The 21,840-nt window shown below is 34.0% G+C and overlaps 3 protein-coding genes across 3 annotated transcripts in view; 1 reads left to right on the forward strand and 2 right to left on the reverse strand.

Moving 5' to 3' along the window:
* LOC109085971 (protein phosphatase methylesterase 1-like) overlaps positions 1 to 21,840 on the forward strand; it is a 576,397-nt gene that overhangs the window by 51,965 nt on the left and 502,592 nt on the right. The window lies entirely within an intron of this gene.
* Positions 1 to 21,840, reverse strand: part of rnf150b (ring finger protein 150b) — a 581,444-nt gene that overhangs the window by 44,756 nt on the left and 514,848 nt on the right. The window lies entirely within an intron of this gene.
* On the reverse strand, positions 629 to 18,640 carry LOC109064196. The gene is made up of 4 exons (XM_042713860.1): positions 17,028 to 18,640; positions 8,176 to 8,410; positions 6,782 to 6,958; positions 629 to 689 (listed from the first exon to the last, which is right to left on the reverse strand). The coding sequence occupies exons 1-4, from the start codon at positions 18,412 to 18,414 to the stop codon at positions 647 to 649; spliced, it is 1,842 nt and encodes a 613-aa protein (XP_042569794.1). The 5' UTR covers positions 18,415 to 18,640; the 3' UTR covers positions 629 to 646.

Consider the following 21,840-nt stretch of genomic DNA (forward strand, 5'->3'; position numbering starts at 1 on the left):
CATCCTCTCTCCATAGAAGTGGGGCAGACTCATTAGTCCCAGAGATGGAACGTTTAGGGACTTTGCTGGGCGCACAGAGAAACTGTAACGAACGAAGGCGCGATATCCAGCTCGTACCAGGAACTTTGGACTTCCGCCATACCATTGGGATCCCTGTCCCGGGCTGTAACCGGTCTTTTTTCTTTCAGAGTTTCCATGTTTTCCTGACTTTGCTACAAGTGCGGGTGATCTCCAAATGCACTTAGGTAACCTCCCTTACTGGCCGATTTGGGAAGCGCCACTGGTGTTGCCCTTCTCATTATCAAAGTTGTGCTGCGTAGAAACATTCTGCTGCCAGGGATGGTAACGCCAAATCACATTACCACTCGCCAATGCAGTCGTCACACCTGCCGGGGACAGTCTGGACTGGGACTGGCCATATCGATCTGCCATCCTGTTGGCTCTAGGTGAGTGGGCCTGGTTTCTGATTGGCCATATCCTGATGGCCAAGCAGTGTTGATGGGGTCCCTTTAACATTAATCTTCCTGGACTCAGATCAGGCAGTTTCTTCATCTTCATGGATACAGTTTTCGGACAGTCCGTGGTGACTTGATTTTATCAGGAAAAGACCAGTTGATAGCAGGGCCCTCTTTTAGCTGGATTGGGACTAGAAGAGGGAGAAAGTCCACCAGTGGATTGCTCTGAAGGATCTGTGGAATGAAGGACGAGTTTAAATCAGTACATTGCACAAGCCATTGATCCCCGGGGCTTAGCTGACTCCTCAGATAAACTCACTACCATTTGCGTGTATATGTTTTAAGTGAATCTTATACCACAAGATTATTAAATTCATTATTCTGATTAGTTGATAGACGCTTCAAGGTATCATCAAGCCAAATCAAGAGCAAACAGTGATTAGGAATATTCAAAGCAAGATACTTAATTGGTAGAAGCTATACAAACAAGACTGCATCAAGGACTTTAAAAATGTCACAATATGTAGACATGTACAATGGAAATAAGCAGAATAAATGACTCCCATCCAAAATCAACAATGTCCAAGATGTAACAGTCAAAAACTTCTTATATCGTCATTCTTCAAAAAGCATGTCATCAATTATACCTTAACTAGCCAAAACCCTTGTTCTGTGCTCAAAACAACCCCCAATAATTGACAATTTGACTTAATACCCAGTAATTCTTCACTAGCCCTTCTGGTCTGTTTGGCTCTGTTAATTCCACAGGATTCCCCCTGTGCTCTATCCACATACACGCCATATACACTTAGCATATATCCTAAAAAGTCCCCTTTCCAGTTCAGCCACACACATCAAAAACACTGAAACATCTGTGGAACATTCCATTGTGGAGCGATAAACCAGACTTCCATTGGCTTGAGAGCGCTGTGGTTAAATTGGTATATCAGCTTCACAGCATAAATTTGCTCTTGTTTGTCTCGATAAGTAGATTCCTTTTACGAGGACTTCTGGACCTGGGATGCAGTTATCTTGGCAGCGTGTTACCCGGCAGTCAATTATGCAGTTTCTGACAAAACAGATTACTTGGAACATGCAACCCAGATCGGTCTCATTCCTCTACCTCGTCCTCTTCTTTCCCTCTCTGATCACATGGCACGTCGTCTGCTGCTTTACTACACAGCCGCTCTTTCCACAGTTCAGTGCCTCACCTTCAACACCGCCGTTTGATCTGGTTAAGAAAACCGCCCAGATTAAACAAAGACCCAATTCCCTGTTAAAGAGAGAGAGACCGTGCCACAGCGTGAGAGCACCTAAAAAAGAGGGAGGCAAGTACAAAGTGCTAAAGAACTGTTTTGAGAGAGACTGATGTGGAGATACAGGGAACAGAGGTTCACACTTGGTTTGCAGTGTGTGTGTCTTTTTAAAACGACGTCCACCCAAATAAGAAGATTTTTGTTCATAGTTTACTCATCCCATTTCGATCTTGTGTTTTGTAATAGACTGGTTGGAAACCCACCGAGTCCAGTTTGCCAATTTTGAATGCTAACTAGACACTTACATTTATCTAGTTTTGTTGTTTATTATCAGGGCATGTTATTCTGAGAAAAATGGTTCTTCCCAAAATGTTTTTTTTTTTCTGGCCTCTGAAAGACATTCCTTTCTGCTGATGTCATCAAAGCCAATGTGGTGAGGGAGAACAAGAATGCTAACCCACGTAATATCAGTACTTGCGTTGTTCAACACTGCAAAGACTGGCACCGTGACGTACATCCGAGATAAACTGATCGAAACCTAGTCCATACAAGACTGCAAAGCAAGTGGGAATGAGGATTTGAAGATGCTGGGATTTGATGTGATGGGATCGTTGTTTACTAGGCCTAGAAGTATCCCCCCAGTGTATTCACACAGAGCTAATCTATGAACTAACCATATTTTAAATGCGCGTCATCACTGGAATTTTTTGATTCGCTCAACTAATTGTGAGTGTAATTGCCTGTGATGTGGCTCCATTTATCTTGAAAACTTTTTTTTTTCATTTGACATTTTAACCATTTTCTAAGATTTTACCAGTTTCACACACATTAAAGAGAGTGTTAATATTTATAATACATATCATAATGAGATGAGACATTCTGTTGATTTGTGATTCTGAAAATGTGCAATAATCTGATGAAAGAAAAAAGAAAATAGCGGGGCTTGCCATTCACAACACTAAGTCTCCAAAAATGGAAATACTTTTAATCAATATTTGTAAGGCATTATTCCCTAAATACGAGATGTTAGAATATATTTTCATTATATTTCTGTAAAATGAAGTTTAATACTTTTTTGACAGATATGCACAACTTGTTTTCCAATCATTTTACAACATGAATGAAACTTTAGAGTGAAATTTATCTACTTTATCATAATATATTCGTATCAAATATCAGAACTAATGAGAATCATACGTGATATTTCAACACTTGTCCATAGTTAATGATTACATACAAGACTAATATTTATGCTAGAAGTCTGTGTCTACAGTTGATATTTATATAATTGATCCATAATGATGATATGGTTGTATTATAATCATAAATAACAAAAATTATACATGACATGTAAAACATGTTTAACAGTTATTGATTTACATTTTTACCATTATATTATAATTAGAATGTCAACATGTTAGTGACCTTATAAAGTGACACACAGAGAGTAGATGAATATAACATCAACTAATACTGAAATCAAGATGAATGACAGGGATATGAATTTTATTATATATAATCAAACGTAAGTTAGTTAAATTCTAAACTACACTTAAAGCAGTTACATGAATACTTATAAATACATTGACGAAAGTTTCATTATTAATATCCCGTTAACTTACAATTCTCATCAGGAGTTACATCAACATGACATATTATGCATTTATTAGAAGCTTTCAGATCAAAGCGACTACAGTGCATTCAGGCGATACTGAATGACACTTATGCCAGTTCTAAATATTACAATTTAAAGTTCACATTCAGGAAAGTATTGTTAGTTCAAAGCCATTGCAATTCAGGTCTACACATTTCCAAAGCCTGAATTCTGCTACATGACTCGCACACACACACACACAAATGTCATTTCACACACATTTTAGATTACACCATATTCACCACACCAGACACTACACACCACCCCACGCCCCCACACATTTACACACACACACACCTTTACACCGCGCCACAACACACGCTTTTACACACACAGCGAACACACACAAGACCACCACACCACACACACACAAACATTTACACAGTTTATACACGCTCTCAATGACACACACACAAACACAAACACTTAACATCACACAGACACACACTAAACACTCGCCAACACATCACACATCGCAAACCACACATTCTGCACACACACCACACACACTACATCTCTACTCTCCTCTCGTCTGCGCTCAACAAACACATACACAACCACAAAACAAAACATACACACACATGCACACCACGCTTAACACGCTGCACAAATTCAACACACACACACTCAAACAAACACATAAACCCACTGCACAGCACAGTAACACGAATAGCCACTCTCAACTCACACCCACTCAAACACACAGCAAACAAACAACCCACACACTCTCCTCACTATCAACACACAACACAAGCGAACAACAAACACTCACACCTCATCTCTCACTCCCACCACACACCACACACAAGCACACACACACAACAACACACACACCACCCCTCTCTCACACACACACACACTCTCAAGCACAAAACACACCCCACACACACACACTCTCTCTCTCTGTCTCTGAAACGCTGCATTTCAAGAGTCCATACACAAATGCTTAAACGAATCATAAAGCATACTTACAGTTATCTTAGTTCAGAAGCGCCAAATCAATTTAATTTGTCATAGCAAAGTAGGAAATGACCTCGTCTCCTAGGTTCACCGAAACCGGGTCGTCCAGAAAAATGCGTTGCTGTTCGCGTGTAAGTAATCTTAAAAGACCCTAAGTGCACTCGTACTTTCGTAAGACCAAATAAAGTGCTTAAAAACTGTGTTAAAAAAACCTGAAAAACCACGCCTTCTTTTCTTTGCATGAACATTGTGGGCGGATTAATGCAAATATTCCACATAGTGACGTAGGAGATTGTGGCAGCGTGTGTTGGAAAACGAGCCACAGTTTTAGGGGGGTGTAGCAAGAAGTCCCTTAACTTTGATAAAGAATATCTCTTTTGGATTTTAGACTTTAGTCTTCGCGAACTTTACAGATCTTTTCATGCACCACGAGCTTGTAACACGCCAAAGAGAAAGAAAAAATTGAAATTGCATCATATGACCCCTTTAAAAAAGCTCAAATAAGGACACAACAATCTAAAAACACAGACAAAGCGTCCCTTCATATTACATGGAGCAGGAAATGTGCCCTCCTCTCGAGATCCAACCAGACGTTAATTACAGCTTAACATTATCTGCTTACTGAAGCCGTGACCACAGCCACACGGATGCGCTGGTCAAACAAACGAGCCGACGCTAACAGACATAACTCTAAGAGTTTTTTGCAGCTAGTATTTCAGTTCTCAAGGGAAGCGTTATGCTGACAGCTTCATCTAGTTCGCTGACAAGAGTCATTTAATCGGAATGACTGCATTAGTGAATCATGTCTACACATTCCATACGGACGTCCTAAAGCATAGAGCAGCCAGAGTCCTGAGAGAGCAGAGATGAATATGATCGCAAGCCAGAAAACCCGTGCAAACGTTTCCTTTTAGCCTAGAGCTGCAATAAACCGTGAAAACCTTGATATGGCCTTGCGTGTGATTGAGTAAAATAAATAAAATGCGCTGTGTGTTTGAGGAGTGAAGAGCCGCGGCACTGGTTCATTCAACACGCGAGCACTCATGATTCCAGTGTTTTCAGTTCCTTTGGTTCACAGCAAATGCTGCTTCATGTGAACTCATCGCTGTTTCTGACGTTAACGTGCATCTAGAAACACAACATGAGCTGAACAGCTTCACCAAAACTTGTAACAAGAAGTGGCTTATAAACCTTTATTAAGCTTTAAGTGCTCCCTGCGGTGTTCCACTAAAATAAAAGTCATTTAACACATTTGAAAATTAGGAAATTAAAACCAGTAAGGCCATAAATATTAATATCGCACTTTTACTGTTGCTCGGCTACAAATAATATTTAAAATAAAATTACTAATATTAATAATAATAATAATTAATAAATCATGAATAATCTAATAATATAATATAATAATAATAATAATATAATAATAACCTACATATAACTAATAATACACATGTCTCATTTTGTTTTAATATTTTTTGCAACAAACATAAAATAATATTAACGTATTATTACTAATATTATCATTATTATAGCATTTTTTGCTATACAATCACATATTTTGGGGACACAAACTGTGCAGACTTGCAACACAGCAAAAACTTTCTTTTTAATCTTTTTTTTTTTTTTTTTTTTAAGTACATTTGACAAGAAATTCTAAATTTCACATTTAACAATAAATGCTCAGGTGTTTAAAATAAATTATATTATTAATTAAAATAAAATTAAATTCTTGTTATTATTATTTTGTCTTACTATTATTTATAATTTTTTATTATTTTATAGTTTAATATAAACAGTAATATTATAGTAGTATATAGTATAGTATTAATATATATATAGTAAGATTCTCTCATTTTAAAGTAAGGTAATTCATTAATAATAATAATAATAATATAATAATAATAAATAATAATAATAATTATTATCTTATTATTAATTTTATTATCATTATTTAATTTTCTTTAGCCTTATTTTACATAGAAATATAGCTATAGTATTTTTTTAGTAATATCAATAAAATAATATTAATTAGTTTATATTATTATAACATGTTTATATGTATACATTATTCCATACCTATATATCATATATTATATATTATATACAACACACATACCACATAATATATATATATATATATATAGATATATATATAGATATATATAATATATTATATCTATTCACAGATTTTAGGGCCAAATTGGCAGCCACTTTAACAAAAAACACACACTGTATAACCAAATATACCTATCTATAAGATACTCCTATATATATATATATATATAAGATATGATAACTGATATTTTAGATGTTAAGGAGAAACAATACTATTTCGGTCTTTCTACTTCAAAATTATAGATTTAATTTATTGTGTTACTTGTCATTTATATTTAATTATTTGTAAAAGTTTCACAAGCCAGTTCCTGAATGAAAGCTCATTGAAAAAGCGTCTGTACCTGAGGCTCTGCTCTCCTCTTCGTCTCTGTCTGCTCCTCCTCGTCCCGTCTGGATTCTGACGGCCGATGGGAACACAGGTTCGGCAGATCGGCCTCTTCTCCTCCTGGGGGGATGGGGGTTGTACCAGATCTCGCCCTCGTCGTCGGCGTCGTTCTCCTCGGCTGGGTCCAGCGCTTCTGTCGACGTGAACGAAACGCCATGAAACCACTGGACATTTACTGTTTCTGCACTGTATTGCTTAGATTCACAAGCCGTGTTGTTATCAACTAAAACCATTAAAAAAACATTTTTTGTTCCAATGAAATAAAGCTGAAATAAAATCTAAATATTAGCCTAAATATAACATTAAAATATAAAATGTTATTAATTATAAAATGAAAAAAAATATTAAATGTAAAACTTAAAGTAAAAGAAAATTAAAAATGTTGAAAACAAATCCAGAAATGAAAACAAAATTTCCAAAAGAAAAACTACTATTTAGGAATATAAAAAACTAATCACAAATGACAAAAAGCACATATCAAAAATTACTAACTGAAATTAAACTACTAAGACTGAAAATAAAAAATAAATTAAATGAATAATATTATTTAGAAATATAAAAATTCAAAAAGAATTACAAAATAACACAATTACAAAAAACACCTAAAAAATAAAAGCTAATTTAAAATAATAGTATATAAATAATTATTTTTCTATTTAATGAACTGAAGTCATATATAATATTTCTTTTAATTTATGTTTATTTCAGTTTTAGATTTCATTTTAATTTTAGTTACTTTTTTGTAATTTTATATTAGGTGCTTTTCTCACTGTATTCTTATATTTACAATTATACATTAATTGAAATAAAACTAATAATAAAATATAAATATTAGATATAAAAATGTAAAGTAAGCGAAAATAAGAATGTTGTGTACTAAATTTCTGAAGCACTAAAAATAAAAATGTTGTCTTGTACTAAAAAAAAAGTATTTAAAATTATATATGAGTACATAAATTTATTAAGATGATAAATTTTTTAAGTTTGTTTTGTTTATTTGTTTTTTTTTTTTTGTTTTTTTTTTATTTTTGTTTTTATGTTTTTTTTTACTTTTCTTAAAATGTGAAATTTCAGAACAACGAATAGAGAAAATATTTTTTTTCAGTTTTAGTTTTAGTTTTTTTTATTTACTTTTTTTGCTTTTCAGATTATTTGCCAGGCCCAGACAGATAATACGAGGAGTATTCATATTTAATTTGACAAAAAAGAAAAAAGGGACAGATGTACAGTTCGTGCCGAATGAAGTGTTGATTATTACTTAATTTTTTGATCAACTTCCAGTGGACAAAAAACTCTGGAAAAGCATTTACTATGAGAACAAGGCATCATAAGTGCGTAAACTGTACACACCTTTGTCTGTTAGACATGAGTTTTTTGGCCGATGGAGGGTGTGTTTTGCGGGTGTGTGTGCTCCTTTCCTCGGCTGCAGGGGGCGCTTGTGAAGTCCTCAGGCTGCGGACGGGCCGAGCGCAGCTCTGCTGGAGCCACTGGCGTTTTTTGGAGACGGTGATGTGGTTGAACGAGGCCTGACGTGCGCCGGAGTCTCGCAGACACACAGACGGACCGGAAATGAACTCCACCGCTGCTACGAACACAAACCAACGAACAAACGGCGTCACAAAACAAACCTAACACAGCTACTCCAGCTCATCTGCTGCCATTAGCACAAAACATGCAGGACATCCAGTTAGATCAAAGACAAAAATCAAACCTACAATGTAAAGCATGTTTTTGGTTTTGTAAACTTCTCGTAAGTTTAGTTCGCAGGAGCAAACCTTCAGCAAACGAGACCGACAGCATCTTTCATCATGAAACCTCTGGACATTCACAGCCTCTGCACTGCTTCTGATATTCACAACTAAAACTAAACTATTAAAAACATCTTTGTTAACTGAAAACATTTTTCTAAATTTGGAAATAAAATTTATAATATTAGACAAAAACCTTAAAAATGTGAAATTTTGTCTTGGTTAACAGCAACATTAACTGAAATTACTAACTGAAAAATAAAAGACTAATTAAAGTTGGAAGTAAACAATAATCAAAGCCATTTAGACAATAAAACAATTACACAAAACTACAAATAAAAAATTTAAAATACAAAATAATAATAAAATTTTTAAACAATAAGATAATTCAAAATATGCATATGTATAATATTTGAAGTACTAAAATTACAAACTGTAATTAAAATAAAATTTAAAACTTTTCAGAATAATAGAAAATAATAAAAATGGCAAAAATACATAAAATAAAAAAAAACAAAAAAAAAACAGAAAATATAAAAATAAAAGGTAATTCGAAATATCAATAAAAACTATAAGAGTACTTAAAAATTTGGCAACTAACATGAGTAAGTGTACGTTGAAGTACTAAAATTACTAATGGAAAAACAAATGGAAACTATATAGAAATATATAAAAAAAATCACATAAGAAATCATAATAAAAGCACATAAGAGAAATTACTTTATATTTTAATTATATAAAAACCCATATAGAAATATATAAAAAAAATCACATAAGAAATAATTATAAATGTAAATTATAATATTATATAAAGGAAGGATTTGTTTTTTGTTAAATTTTTATGAAAACTATAATAAAAATTTAGAAATATTTATTAAAAATACAATGAAAACTATAATAAAAAATAAACGAAAAATCTGAATTTTGTTAAAGTTTTAGAAAGAAAACTACTGAAATATAAAATAAAAGCTTTGCAAAAATCAATGTATACTATAATAGTATATAAATGAAAATTAAAAAATGTTGCCTCATGAAGTTGTGGTGGCAAGTTTTGGTAGTAAGTTTAATTAGTGAAATTAATATTTGATATTGGAAGCAAGTTTAAGTACTAAAATTACTAAGTGAAATAAAAATTAATTGAAAATAATAAAATAACATATAACAAATTGCAACATTGCTAGAAAATTAAACGTATATATAAACTAATAAAAATGACAAATCCACATAACAAAATTGCTAGAAATTAAACTAAAATAAAAATGTAAATATTTTCCCATTTAATGAACTGTAGACATTTAATTTGACAGAATTTTCAAAAATAGGCCAAATGCGAAGTTCACACAGATATGAGGTGCACCTTAGTGTTGATCATTAAGCCAAAAATGTTTGATGTTTAGGAGACATTTGTATTGAAGTAATTTTTTGAGGGGTATTTAAGTTTTTATTTGAGGGGGATTTCAGCTTTTTGATAAAACTGCATCTGAAATGACTTGCAGAAATATAACTGTAACTCAAACGCTGCTTAAAAAGTGCGTGTAAAATCTCCTCTGACTCACTGAAGTGGCTCATTCTGCAGCGCTGGATAAAGCTGGGTTTGTGTTTGGAGCTCAGACACTTTCACATGAAACAAAGCAACGGCAGAATGTTATTATGCCAGGATGAGAAACGCTGGCTTCGCTCAGCGTGTGTTTGGAGAGGTCAAAGGAGACCTGAAAATAAAACTCAAACGCTTAATTAGAGCTGCGAGGCGGAGGCCGACGTTCACCCCACGGCATTCTGGGATACGGGAATCAACGGCAGCCTGAGAAGCTGAAGAAGTTCACTTTTCTCCAATTGTCCTAAAGTTAGACAACATTTCATTACTCCAACTAAACATATATATAGACTAGAGTCGGTAAGATTTCGTCATGTTTTCGAAAGAAGTCTCTTCTGCTCATCAAGGCTGCATTTATTCGAGTAAAAATATAGTAAAAATGTTAAAAATGTGAAATATTATTACAGTCTAAAATAGGTGTTTTCTATGTGAATATCTGTTAAAGTGTTTTTTATTTGTGTGTTTCGTGGATTTATTTTCAGCATCATTACTCCAGTCTTCAGTGTCACATGATCCTTCAGAAATCATTCTAATATGATGATTTGCTGCTCAAGAAACATTTCTGATTATTATCAATGTTTAAAACTGTTCTGCTGCACAATATTTTTTTTTGGAAACTGTGACACATTTTATTTTTCAGGATTCACAGATGAATAGGAAAGTTATATGGAACAGCATTTATTTGTAATATAAATCTTTTGTAACATTATAAATGTCTTTACTGTCACTTTTGAGCAATTTAATTCATCCTTGATGAATAAAAGTATTAATTTCTTATACAAACCTTACTGAACCTAAACTTTTGAAAAGTAGTGTACCAGATTAATTCTGAATAATATGGATTTTTTTCTAAATTGTAATTCATTAAATACAATCTTAATACAAATATCTATAGGAAGCGTTTTAAAAACTGAAAAAAAAAATTTATCCTCTCCATAAATACTCTCTATTTTGTGCATGATGCAACATGTTTATGGGTCATTCATGCTGAAAAATTATATGTAAACTTAAAGCAGTTATATGAATTTATCAGAATTTAATTCCATTTTATAATTCATTAAAATAAGAATTATACATCCTTGTTGGTACCACAATTAAATTCCAACTAAAGCTCTGAATATAAAAAGAAAACAACAATATATATATATATATGATATATATATATATATATATATTATATATATATTATATATATATATATATAAAAACAATAAATTTAAACATATGCATGGTTTTATATATTTATTTAAATATTTTTTATAAATATAAAATTTAAAATTTCTTTTACATTTAAATACTTTTAAAATGCAAAGAAATATTTAAAATATTTACATAAATATTTTAAGAGAATTTCTCACTTTTATAGTTATTTATTTAAATATGAAAAATAATTAAATATTAAAAAATAATATACTTTTTTAAAATATAATACATTTAAAAAAAATATTTACATAAAGATTTTTAGATTTTTAAAAAATGTAAACAAATTTTTAACAATTAATAAATATAAAATAGTTAAATAAATGTTCTAGGTTTTACAGATGATTATTTATTTTAATATGTATTTAAATATTTAAATAAATATTTTTAAAAATAATAAATATTTTTGGGGGGCTGTTTAAGAGTAAAAAGCACATCAGTATATCTGGATGTTCTTTACATGTTCATCTGATGTTCTTCAGTTGTTAATATCTGTGACACGCTACAGTAAAGATTGTTGTGATACACGTGATCCTTTCCGCTGGTGACACATTTGTCTGTCTTTGAGTTAGTTAAGGTATGTGTTGGGTGGGGTGAGGTCAATTCTATCCTACCTCCACGACTTCATCGGTAAAACAGTATAAGATTACAGACGCTCAGCTGTGTTTTTACAGCTCAAGCATTTACCAACAACACAGTCATGTGATGCTGCACTTATGTAATGTGGATTGAACCTCTCGCTAAGCTCTTTAACAGCTCTTTCCCGAGCGGGTGATGAAGAACAGGGTGGAAAAGGGAAAACAAGGTGTCGGAAATACGGGTCAGAATCGACCGAATCACTAAAAACAGGCCTTCAGTTCAAACGAACATTAAAAAAATGGCAATTAAAGCCATTAAAACTACAATAACAATATCAATGCTTTTGTGACAGGCTCAGTTTCACTGACAGATGGAGACTGACTCAAACATGCATGGGTAAATAATAATAATAATAATAACAGTAATAATAATAAATGAATAAATAAAATAAGTAAATTCATTATTAAATAAATAAGAAATGGAGATGCAAACATGCAATGGAAAAAACTGTTAAATTAAATAAAAACATACATTTATACATAAATGAAAAATTAAATAAAAGATGGAGATCGATGCAAAAATGCAAGAAAAAAACAGCTAAATAATAAAATAATAAAAAAAATAATTTAATTAATAAATAAATAAATGAGAGGTGGAGCTTGACTTAAACATGTTAAGGAAAATGCTAAATAAATAAATAATAAATAAATGTAAAGAAAGAAAGAAGTAAATCAGTCAATTCATTAATAAATGAATAAATTAAAGGAGGGAGAGAGACTGATGCAAAAATGTGAGAGCAAAATAACAAGCAAACAGACAAAAATAAATGCATAAATAATAATAAATAAAGTTAATTTTATTATTTAAGTTAATTTAGTTTATTTTTCATTTAGTTTAACTTGATGCACTAAAATAAAAACTGAAATAAAGATCTACAAAACTATATATGTATATATATATATATATATATATATATATATATATATAGATATATATATATATATATATATATATATATATATATATATATATAAAGCATAAAAATTACAAGTATATATATATAAACCAAACACATGCACAAGAAAATGACCAAAACTGTAAAATATTAAATTAAAGCCTTTTTTAAAAAAAAAAAAAAAAAAAAATATATATATATATATATATATATATATATATATATATATATAAAATACATATATGTAAACTAATAGCATCTGTAAAGACACTTTAGGACTGATGAGGTTCAGTCAGCTGTACAGAAGCTGTGTTTTTTGCAGAGGGCTCCAGAGACACAAGCGTGACTGTGTGTGTGTGTGTGTGTGTTGTGTGTGTGTGTGGTGTGTGGTGTGTGTGTCTGTGATTGATGTGAGTGTGGGTTATGGTGAGGTTATGCAGTTCAGAGCTCCACTGTGACGCCATTAAGGCTCTTTCATGATGGAGGACGAGCTCTCACACGCCCAGGATTCATGCCAACAGACCTGTCCCGCCTTCATCCCAATATTTACACACACACACACACACACACACACACGTGCACATCAGCCGCACACTTACACACAAACACGCGTGAACTTCAGACACGTCTAAATATGGAGCGGCGGATTCGATAACAAGCCGTCACACAAGGAGCCGTACAACGAAACAATCACAGCGGGAGAAACCAGAACAGCTTTCAAGGAAATCTAAATAAAAGTAATACAAACCTTACGAAGCACTACAAAAATACAACCAGAAAACTACTTGGAGAATTTTTACACATTTTTTTTTTTTTTTAAATGCTAAAACAACCAAAACTCCAGAGCAAACACGATCTATAAACGTAAAAAACACCTGATTGTCAGTAGATTATGTAACAAAATGTCAGATAAACTGTCTGTATTGGCATGTTTTAAACTTTTCTATGGCTTCACAAACACAAAAAGTGTCAATGTTTTTTAATAACACTGTCGTTTTCAACACTGGATCTATTGCTTTACTTCAAACTGCTTTCCCCCTCCGATGTGCGGCTTGTAAAGTGTTCCTTATAAAAGATATCACACTTGCTTTTATATGTTTCAATCTAATTTCTGTCTAATGCATTGAAAGTGGACAAGCACGTTTGCTCTGGGTTTCGGGCTGTTTTGAGGGCTTTTAAATGAGCAGGTGTCCCTCAGGGCTCGAGAGGAACGAGCGCCCCCCTCCTCCACGTCCTGGGCTCCAGTTTCTCTCTTGCTGTCATCCGAGAGTATTCCCATGATCACTACAGCGGCCACATCCCGACGCTCTTTAGCTCAGGACTGCAGACATCCTGAGAACACATTCTGACACTCAGTCTCGTGATGATGTCATCGCCACCGCCGGCCAATCAGATCACTGCGTTACAGCAACCACTGGACACAATGTTACTGCACTGCTTGCCAACAAAATCGCTGCAGTTCCTGCAGTTTCTAATGAATGCGTGTGTTTATCTTATTTACAAATCTTTCACCCTAAAAGCAAAAGAAAAAAAAATCTAAGAAATGTTATTCTGCATAAAAAAAAATAAGTTTAATTTTAATTTTTTTTTTTTTTTACTATAATGTGAAAAAAAATCTCATTCTCGATATTTTAAATACAGCAACAGTAAAGAAAATCATAATTGGGGAAACAACAATTTCAACGATTTTTTCTTTCTTTCTTTTTTCCCCCTTTATTAATGAGTTTTTTTAATGATTAAAATCAGCATAAATTAAAGGAAGTAAAACAAATACTACATTGTGTACTTGTATTTATTGATAACTAAAATGTATATATATATTCCATAAAAAAATATTTTTAAATATTTGGAGGGGGCAAATTAATTATTCTGCATAAAAAAATTTAATATTCATTTTATTTATTTTTTTTACTATAATGTGAAAAAATCTCATTCTCAATATTTTAAAAATACAGTAACAGTAAAGAAAATCATACTGGGAACAATGATTATGATTTTTTTTTACTTTTTCCCCCTATTAATGAGTTTTTTTAATGATTAAATTCAGCATAAATGATAAGGAAGTAAAACAAATACTACATTATGTACTTGTATTTATAGCAGCTGGGACTTCATAATTACAATTTTATACAATTCTATTTATTTAAATATTTTTATTATATATATATTCCATAATTTTTTAGGGGGCAAATTAATGCATAGTTTTCAAGAAAATAATGACACAATGCAAATAATATTATAGATACAAAAACAGGTCTCATTTTCTTTCCAGCAAAATATATATTTTTTGGGGGGGTGATTAGGGTTGAAATATGATTTGAATATGTTCCTGAAGGTTGTGTGTGAGATTAACCAGTTTTTACTAAAATAAAACCAGCACACAAATGCTACCAAAATAAGCTCAGATTACTCATTCAAACCTCAGACACCTAAGATTAAAATAAGCAGTGGAGAACAGGACGGACTAATCCTACCTTAACGAACGTGTAATGTCTCTTTTCTAATCCCCGCCTGCATTCAAGCCCTCAGGAACAGAGAGCAAACAAGTGAAACGACGGCCTTGGCATTCCAAATATTCCCTCCCTGGGGCTCCGTGTTTCCATGGGACGGGAATTCACTCGAGAACAGCTCCCACCGGACCAAAACAAACACCACTGGCTCATCAGCAAATACACTTTTAAGCATAAAATTGTTAAGAATAACGTTGTCAGGGACACACACACACACACACAATGCTTATGTGTAGGCAGGTTGTGTGTGTGTGTGTGAGTGCGTGTGTTGTGTGTGTGTGTGTGTGTGTGCGTGTGTTCACATCAACAGTTGTCTTCTCAAAAACAAACACGCTTCCTGGACACACTCCCTGAAAACGCACTAGCAATGCCAAAGTCATGGGCTCAACACAGAGGAAATGCACAGTGATTAAAAATACAGTCATCAGTGTCTCATCAATGGGTGCTCTGCAGTGAATGGGTGCCGTCAGAATGAGAGTACAAACAGCTGATAAAAACATCACAATAATCCACAAGTAATCCACAGCACTCCAGTCCATCAGTTAACATCTGGAGAAGACAATAGATGAAACAATATAAGCTCAATATATATATAATATATATATATATATATATATAGCTGAAACAATATATTTTATATATTTTATATATATAATATATTTTATATATATATGGACTCTCATTCTGAATTGATGAGTTAATTACGCAATGCTACATTTCTACAAATTAGATCGTGGATTACATTTTCCTTTTAGGGTGAACTGTTCCTTTAAGTCACTTCAGATAAAAGCATCTGCCAAATGCATAAAAGCAATTGCATTTTGAATTTCCATGAACGCCACGTCCACTTCCTCTAATTCTGCTCGCATGGCAGTAAAGAGCAACTCTATTAATTCTACATAAGCTGCCCAAAGGCCACATTCAACACACAAGATGAGCTCTGCTTGTGTTAATAGCTGATCTTTAAATCTGGCCTGGAAACCAATTTACAAAGCCTGTTTTGGTCTTCATGTAGTTTTCTTGTAGGATAAACATGACTATAAATGTGCATTTGAAGCCTCAAAGCCTGTTTTGGTCTTCATTACATGCAAGACACCTAAAAGAAGTCAAAGCTGCTCTTTACACAAACAAAATACAACAAACTTTCATTGAAGCCTGTGTGCAGAAAAACAAACAAGCCTGCATCTATCAAACACACTGGTTTACATGCAATTAGTCTGGATGCAAGAATCACAACGACTCCTGTTGGTTTCATGATAGAAGATAGCTGTCATGTTTTCTTGGATACACACCTGACAGAGCTGCAGATCGAGTTTAAAACACACTGATAACCCATAACACATCTCATCAGCAGAAGAAGGGTTCGAGCATCTCGCATGTTCAATAAACATTCTCAGCTAACATCAGCACGAAACCACCACCATCACCAAGAAGACAAGCGTGAGATGAATTATTCAGAGAGTGAGTGTGTTAGTGGAGAGGAGCCAATCTTCTGTTAAGCATTAGTCGTGAAGGAAGAGGAGGAAAAAACCCGGCACCGGTTAAAAGACACCAAGAAGCTCTCTCTGAGATTGTGAGATGATTGTGAGGTCCTCCACGCCAGCGGGCGTCCGTACCTGTCTGCTTCCTCACGTGACTGGCTCTCAGCGAGGAACCTGCGATCCTCTGCTTCATCTCGGACGAAAGCACGCGACCTTTCTGCATCCACTCTTGCATCTTGTTGACGGTGACTCCGGGGTGTTTGGGCACCGCTGCGTCGTCGCGGGATTGGCGCGAGGAAGCAAGCGTCGGGAGGGTTTCTGTAGGGTTCGCCTGTTGCACACCGAGACCCGATGCGACGGCGGCTCGCGGCTCTTCCTCGCGGTTTGACGAGTACTTCACCTTGCTATCGCTCACCGACCGCTGGAGCGTCGGTTTGGGACTCGCGTCGCGAATATTCTGCAAGCTTCTGCTCTGCGTCAGTCCCACCTCACATCGTCCGAGAAACGCAAAGAACGCTGAATCGGAATCGTTCCTACGTTCTTCGGACGAACACGCGTCGCTTTCCGTGCTTACGCTGTCGTGGGATTGACTAGCGCTGCTGGCCTGATCCACAAATCCGTTATCTTCGACCTGACCGTCGAAACTGATGTCGTGCATTGTGTTTATTAGCAAATAATACGCCTCTTTCAGTTGGGACTTCAGTCTGTCGGTTTCGTTAGATTCCGACTCCGATATTGGCTCAACTATATTCGTATTTCGCTCTTTCAAGTGAGTGTGAGACTCATAAAAGGGCAGAGTTTGGTTATCATAATAATCGTCGTCCTCGCTGTCGACTGAGTGGTGTCGAGGGGCCCCGTCTCTCAGCCCAGGGGCCACTGTTATTTCCAGATCAGTGGGGAAAAAAGTCGGACTCTGTAATGCTGGCATCCTAAATTCTCCATGATACTCCAGCGAACTCTCTATAACCTGAATTAAATCGCTTTCCGCGTCTATATAATCAAACACATGAGGCTGGGGGCCCCTGGCGTGACGTTCAAAGTCGCTCGTAATGTTGTCCCCGGCCTTTTGCTCGAGTAGTGTAACATTTGGTTGTTTATTCTTTAGATCTTGACCATCTGTTAGCTTTAAAGCCTCTCGTCGGGGTTTTAAATCGCAGCCGCTGAAGCCGATCGAGTCTCCGCGGACCCGCGGCGTGTGGACGCGCTTCAGCTCGGTGCGCTCGCTTTGATCAGCGGGGGCCCCGGGCCTTGAGAACCCGCTCCCGTGCGCGTCCGCACGACCGCCGGTGACACGCACAGCGCACCGGGGAGCCGCGCTGTAGCCGCCGAAGGCAGCCACCGGATCCGCGTTCACACACCTCTCCTCACACCTCATCGCATGTGAAATGTAATCTCTCTCTGTCTGCGTTTGAGAAACTTTTTCTTTACCTTCTCTCGGCCGGTTCGAGGTGCTCGCGTCTTTCCCTTTGGGTTTCTTGCCCCTGAGTTTGGCTAGAATTGTCCTCCGCAGAGGATCAGCCATCGGTACCGATCCGATCCTCCAGCTTTAACTCCGTTCAGCGGGGCTCCGGAACAAAAGTAACCGTGTTAGAAGCGCGTCCGTGCGGCCAGGAGACTCCGACACACCGCGGTCAGAGCGCTGCTCCATGATCCACTGAAATCAAATCACACACGCACACACATTCTCTCTCTCTCTCTCTCTCTCTCTCTCTCTCTCTCTCTCTCTCTCTCTCTGTGACACACACACACACACATTCTCTCTCTCTCTCTCTCTCTGTGACACACACACACACACATTCTCTCTCTCTCTCTGCGTGTGTGTGTTGAAATAGTTCAGATAGTTTCTGCGGGGGTTAAAGGTTTAGAGGCGGAGCTCAAACAAACTCCACATGCAACCAGCAGCTCTGCAGCTACTGAAGTTAACGCATCAGCTTCTAACTATTCTGTACTAAAAGATTTGTATATACTATTCAATTCAATTCAGATGTATTTGTATAGCGCTTTTCACATTACACATTGTTTCAAAGCAACATTACAGAAAACGCACGTGTCTACATTACAAAGCAGAAGCATAGTAATACAAACTACTTAAAAACCTATATTGCATGCATAACATATATATATATATATATATATATATATATATATATATATATTATGTCATGTATAATGACGTTTTTTATATATATATATATATATATATAGTGTATGTATATATTTTCATATATGAGTGTATATATTTTATTATATAATTTATGAAAATATATATGTAAAATATAAATTTATAATAAAAATGTATAATGCATATAATGAAACATCATATATATTTATTTATAACATCTATATATATATATGGTATATATATATATATATATATATATATATATATATATTATTATATATATATTATTATATATATATAAACATGTTGAAGTATATTTTTATTATATAATTAATATTTCAGTGAAAGTGAAAGTATATATATATATTTATATATATATATAAAGTTATATAATTTTACGTGGACTCATGCTGCCTATATAAAACTATATTTTATACAGATCATAAGAATTTTAAATAAAATATATATATAATGTATGATTTTTTTATATTTAAAATAGTAAAGAATATATAAAGACTCAATTTACCTGAACATGACCCTACTATGTCATTCAATCATTATATAAATATATAATATTATTACATTATATAACTAGATAAAATAATAATACTAGTCCAACTGTCATCAGTTGTTTTTTACATATTTTTTATATTTTAATCTTCATAAACTTTCTGATCCGTTCAGCATATTTGTTAATGACATAATGTTACCAAAAATAGATCTGAATTCTTACTCTGTTTGCAGTATTGCTGTAGTTTTAAATTCAATAATGATAGACCATTAACATAATTATGTCCCATAATGACAGTATTAATTTCTGGATGAGTTAGCGATGGGTTTATATTACAGGTAATGTTCAGGCCTGTTTAGATAGATGACAGCTCTACACTGATATGAACTAATAGGCTGATTATGTCTCAATGGGATAATCATCACAGGAATGACATCCTCTGTGCTCTGCAGGGGAAAGTGTTTCTCATTCATATTCTGGCCTTGTTTACAAACTTGTCAGCGCACGTCTGAGACGGACCGAAGCACGCAGAGATCCCATCAACACACCTGCATGTCCCTGCAGCCTCCGGCTTCTGGGAATAATCGGGAATTTTTGTCTGAAAGACAATCAGTAACCGGCAAATCACTTCATCTCTTCCCTTAAAGATCCTGCGATTAAAATACTGACTCATGCTTTTCTTTCAGATTCGACAAACATCCGACAGAGAGAGCCAAGAGACACAAACAACATCCCAGGATCTTAATCCCTTATTTACAATCGGTTACCTCAGCAATAAATGCACCATTCAAACATTTGCGCTCTGATTTTTTTTTAATGTTCAGCATTTAAAGACTGTATTTTGATTACTATTATAAATGCAGTTAAAAAATGTTTTGAAATCTATAGTGTTTGTATACAGAACAATAAACTCAAAGAAATTAAAATCATAATTAAAATGAAAAAATTACTCTTTTTTTTTTCTAATTTTAAAAAAGTTGTTTTTATTATTTCAAGATTGATTTTATGACTTATATTCAACCAATACTTGATTGTTTATCATTCAGAAGAGGAACAATTGTATACACTAGTTTTTATTACTGCAAAATATTTAAGTAACAAATCACACACAAACATAGATTTAAAATAGATAGATTTAAAAGTTATATATATATATATATTATATATATATATATATTATATATATATATATATATATATATATATAACATTAATGCTACTTAAAAACAAATACTGTCACATAACATTATTTATTATATAAATATTCTAATTAATTCTATAATATATTATATAAATAATATAGGCTATACATTATATTAATCTTTCACATTGTGTGTCTGTTTATATATATATATAATATATATATATATATATAATATAATATATATATATATATACACACACACTAAAAAATATGATTCATTGAATTTACTAACATTTTTTTTATGGTTAAGTGGTTGCAATCAATTTATTTTAGCTATATTTAAATAAACTAATTTAGTTTGATTTACTTTCAGCAAAATTTGATTTATATTTAAAATGTAGCTAAAATAAATTGATTGCAACCACTTACCATAAAAAAATTAAGTAGTAAATTCAATGAATCATATTTTTTCAGTGTATATATATATATATTATATATATAATATATATATATATATATATATATATATATATATATATATATATATAATACACACACACACACACCTCAAGTTTGGAAATAGTTTTTGATGTTTAAAGGATGTAATTCGAGCTTCATCTCTTTATCCCATTTCTGTCACTGTGTCGCAGATAAAGCGGATCATTTAAAACATCACTGGATCTGAACATCTACAACACTGATCCTGCCTGTCCCATCATGCACTGGGGTCGCATTCTCTGCGTCTTAATGAGGAAGGTTTTGCAGTGGCAGATTGAGGAGACAGATTAGGATGTTCAGTTATGAAATCAGGGAAATGTATCAGAAAAACAACCGAGAGCCCCCTGCAATCACACACACACACACACTCACACACAGCGGCGCATGCCTGTCTTGTCTGAGCATCTGTGCGCATGTCGCAGCCTGCAGCAGAAACACACACGATGGTAAACAAGGATGTGCGGCACTCTTTTGAGAAATGCAGCATTAAAGCAAAGAATCTGATCTGTGTGCATCAGCCAATCTCTCTCTCTTTCTTTCTTTCGGTCTCTCTGAGTCTTTGTGAAGAGGAACATCTGTTTTTCTGTATTGATAGTGATGCGCGTGTGTGCAGTCGTGCAGCTGTCTGCGTTCACTGCGACTCCCTCCTCATTGTCTAATGGCTCTCACACCC

Source organism: Cyprinus carpio, chromosome A23, assembly GCF_018340385.1.
Source record: "Cyprinus carpio isolate SPL01 chromosome A23, ASM1834038v1, whole genome shotgun sequence".
In the NCBI taxonomy this organism is placed as follows: Eukaryota; Metazoa; Chordata; class Actinopteri; order Cypriniformes; family Cyprinidae; genus Cyprinus; species Cyprinus carpio.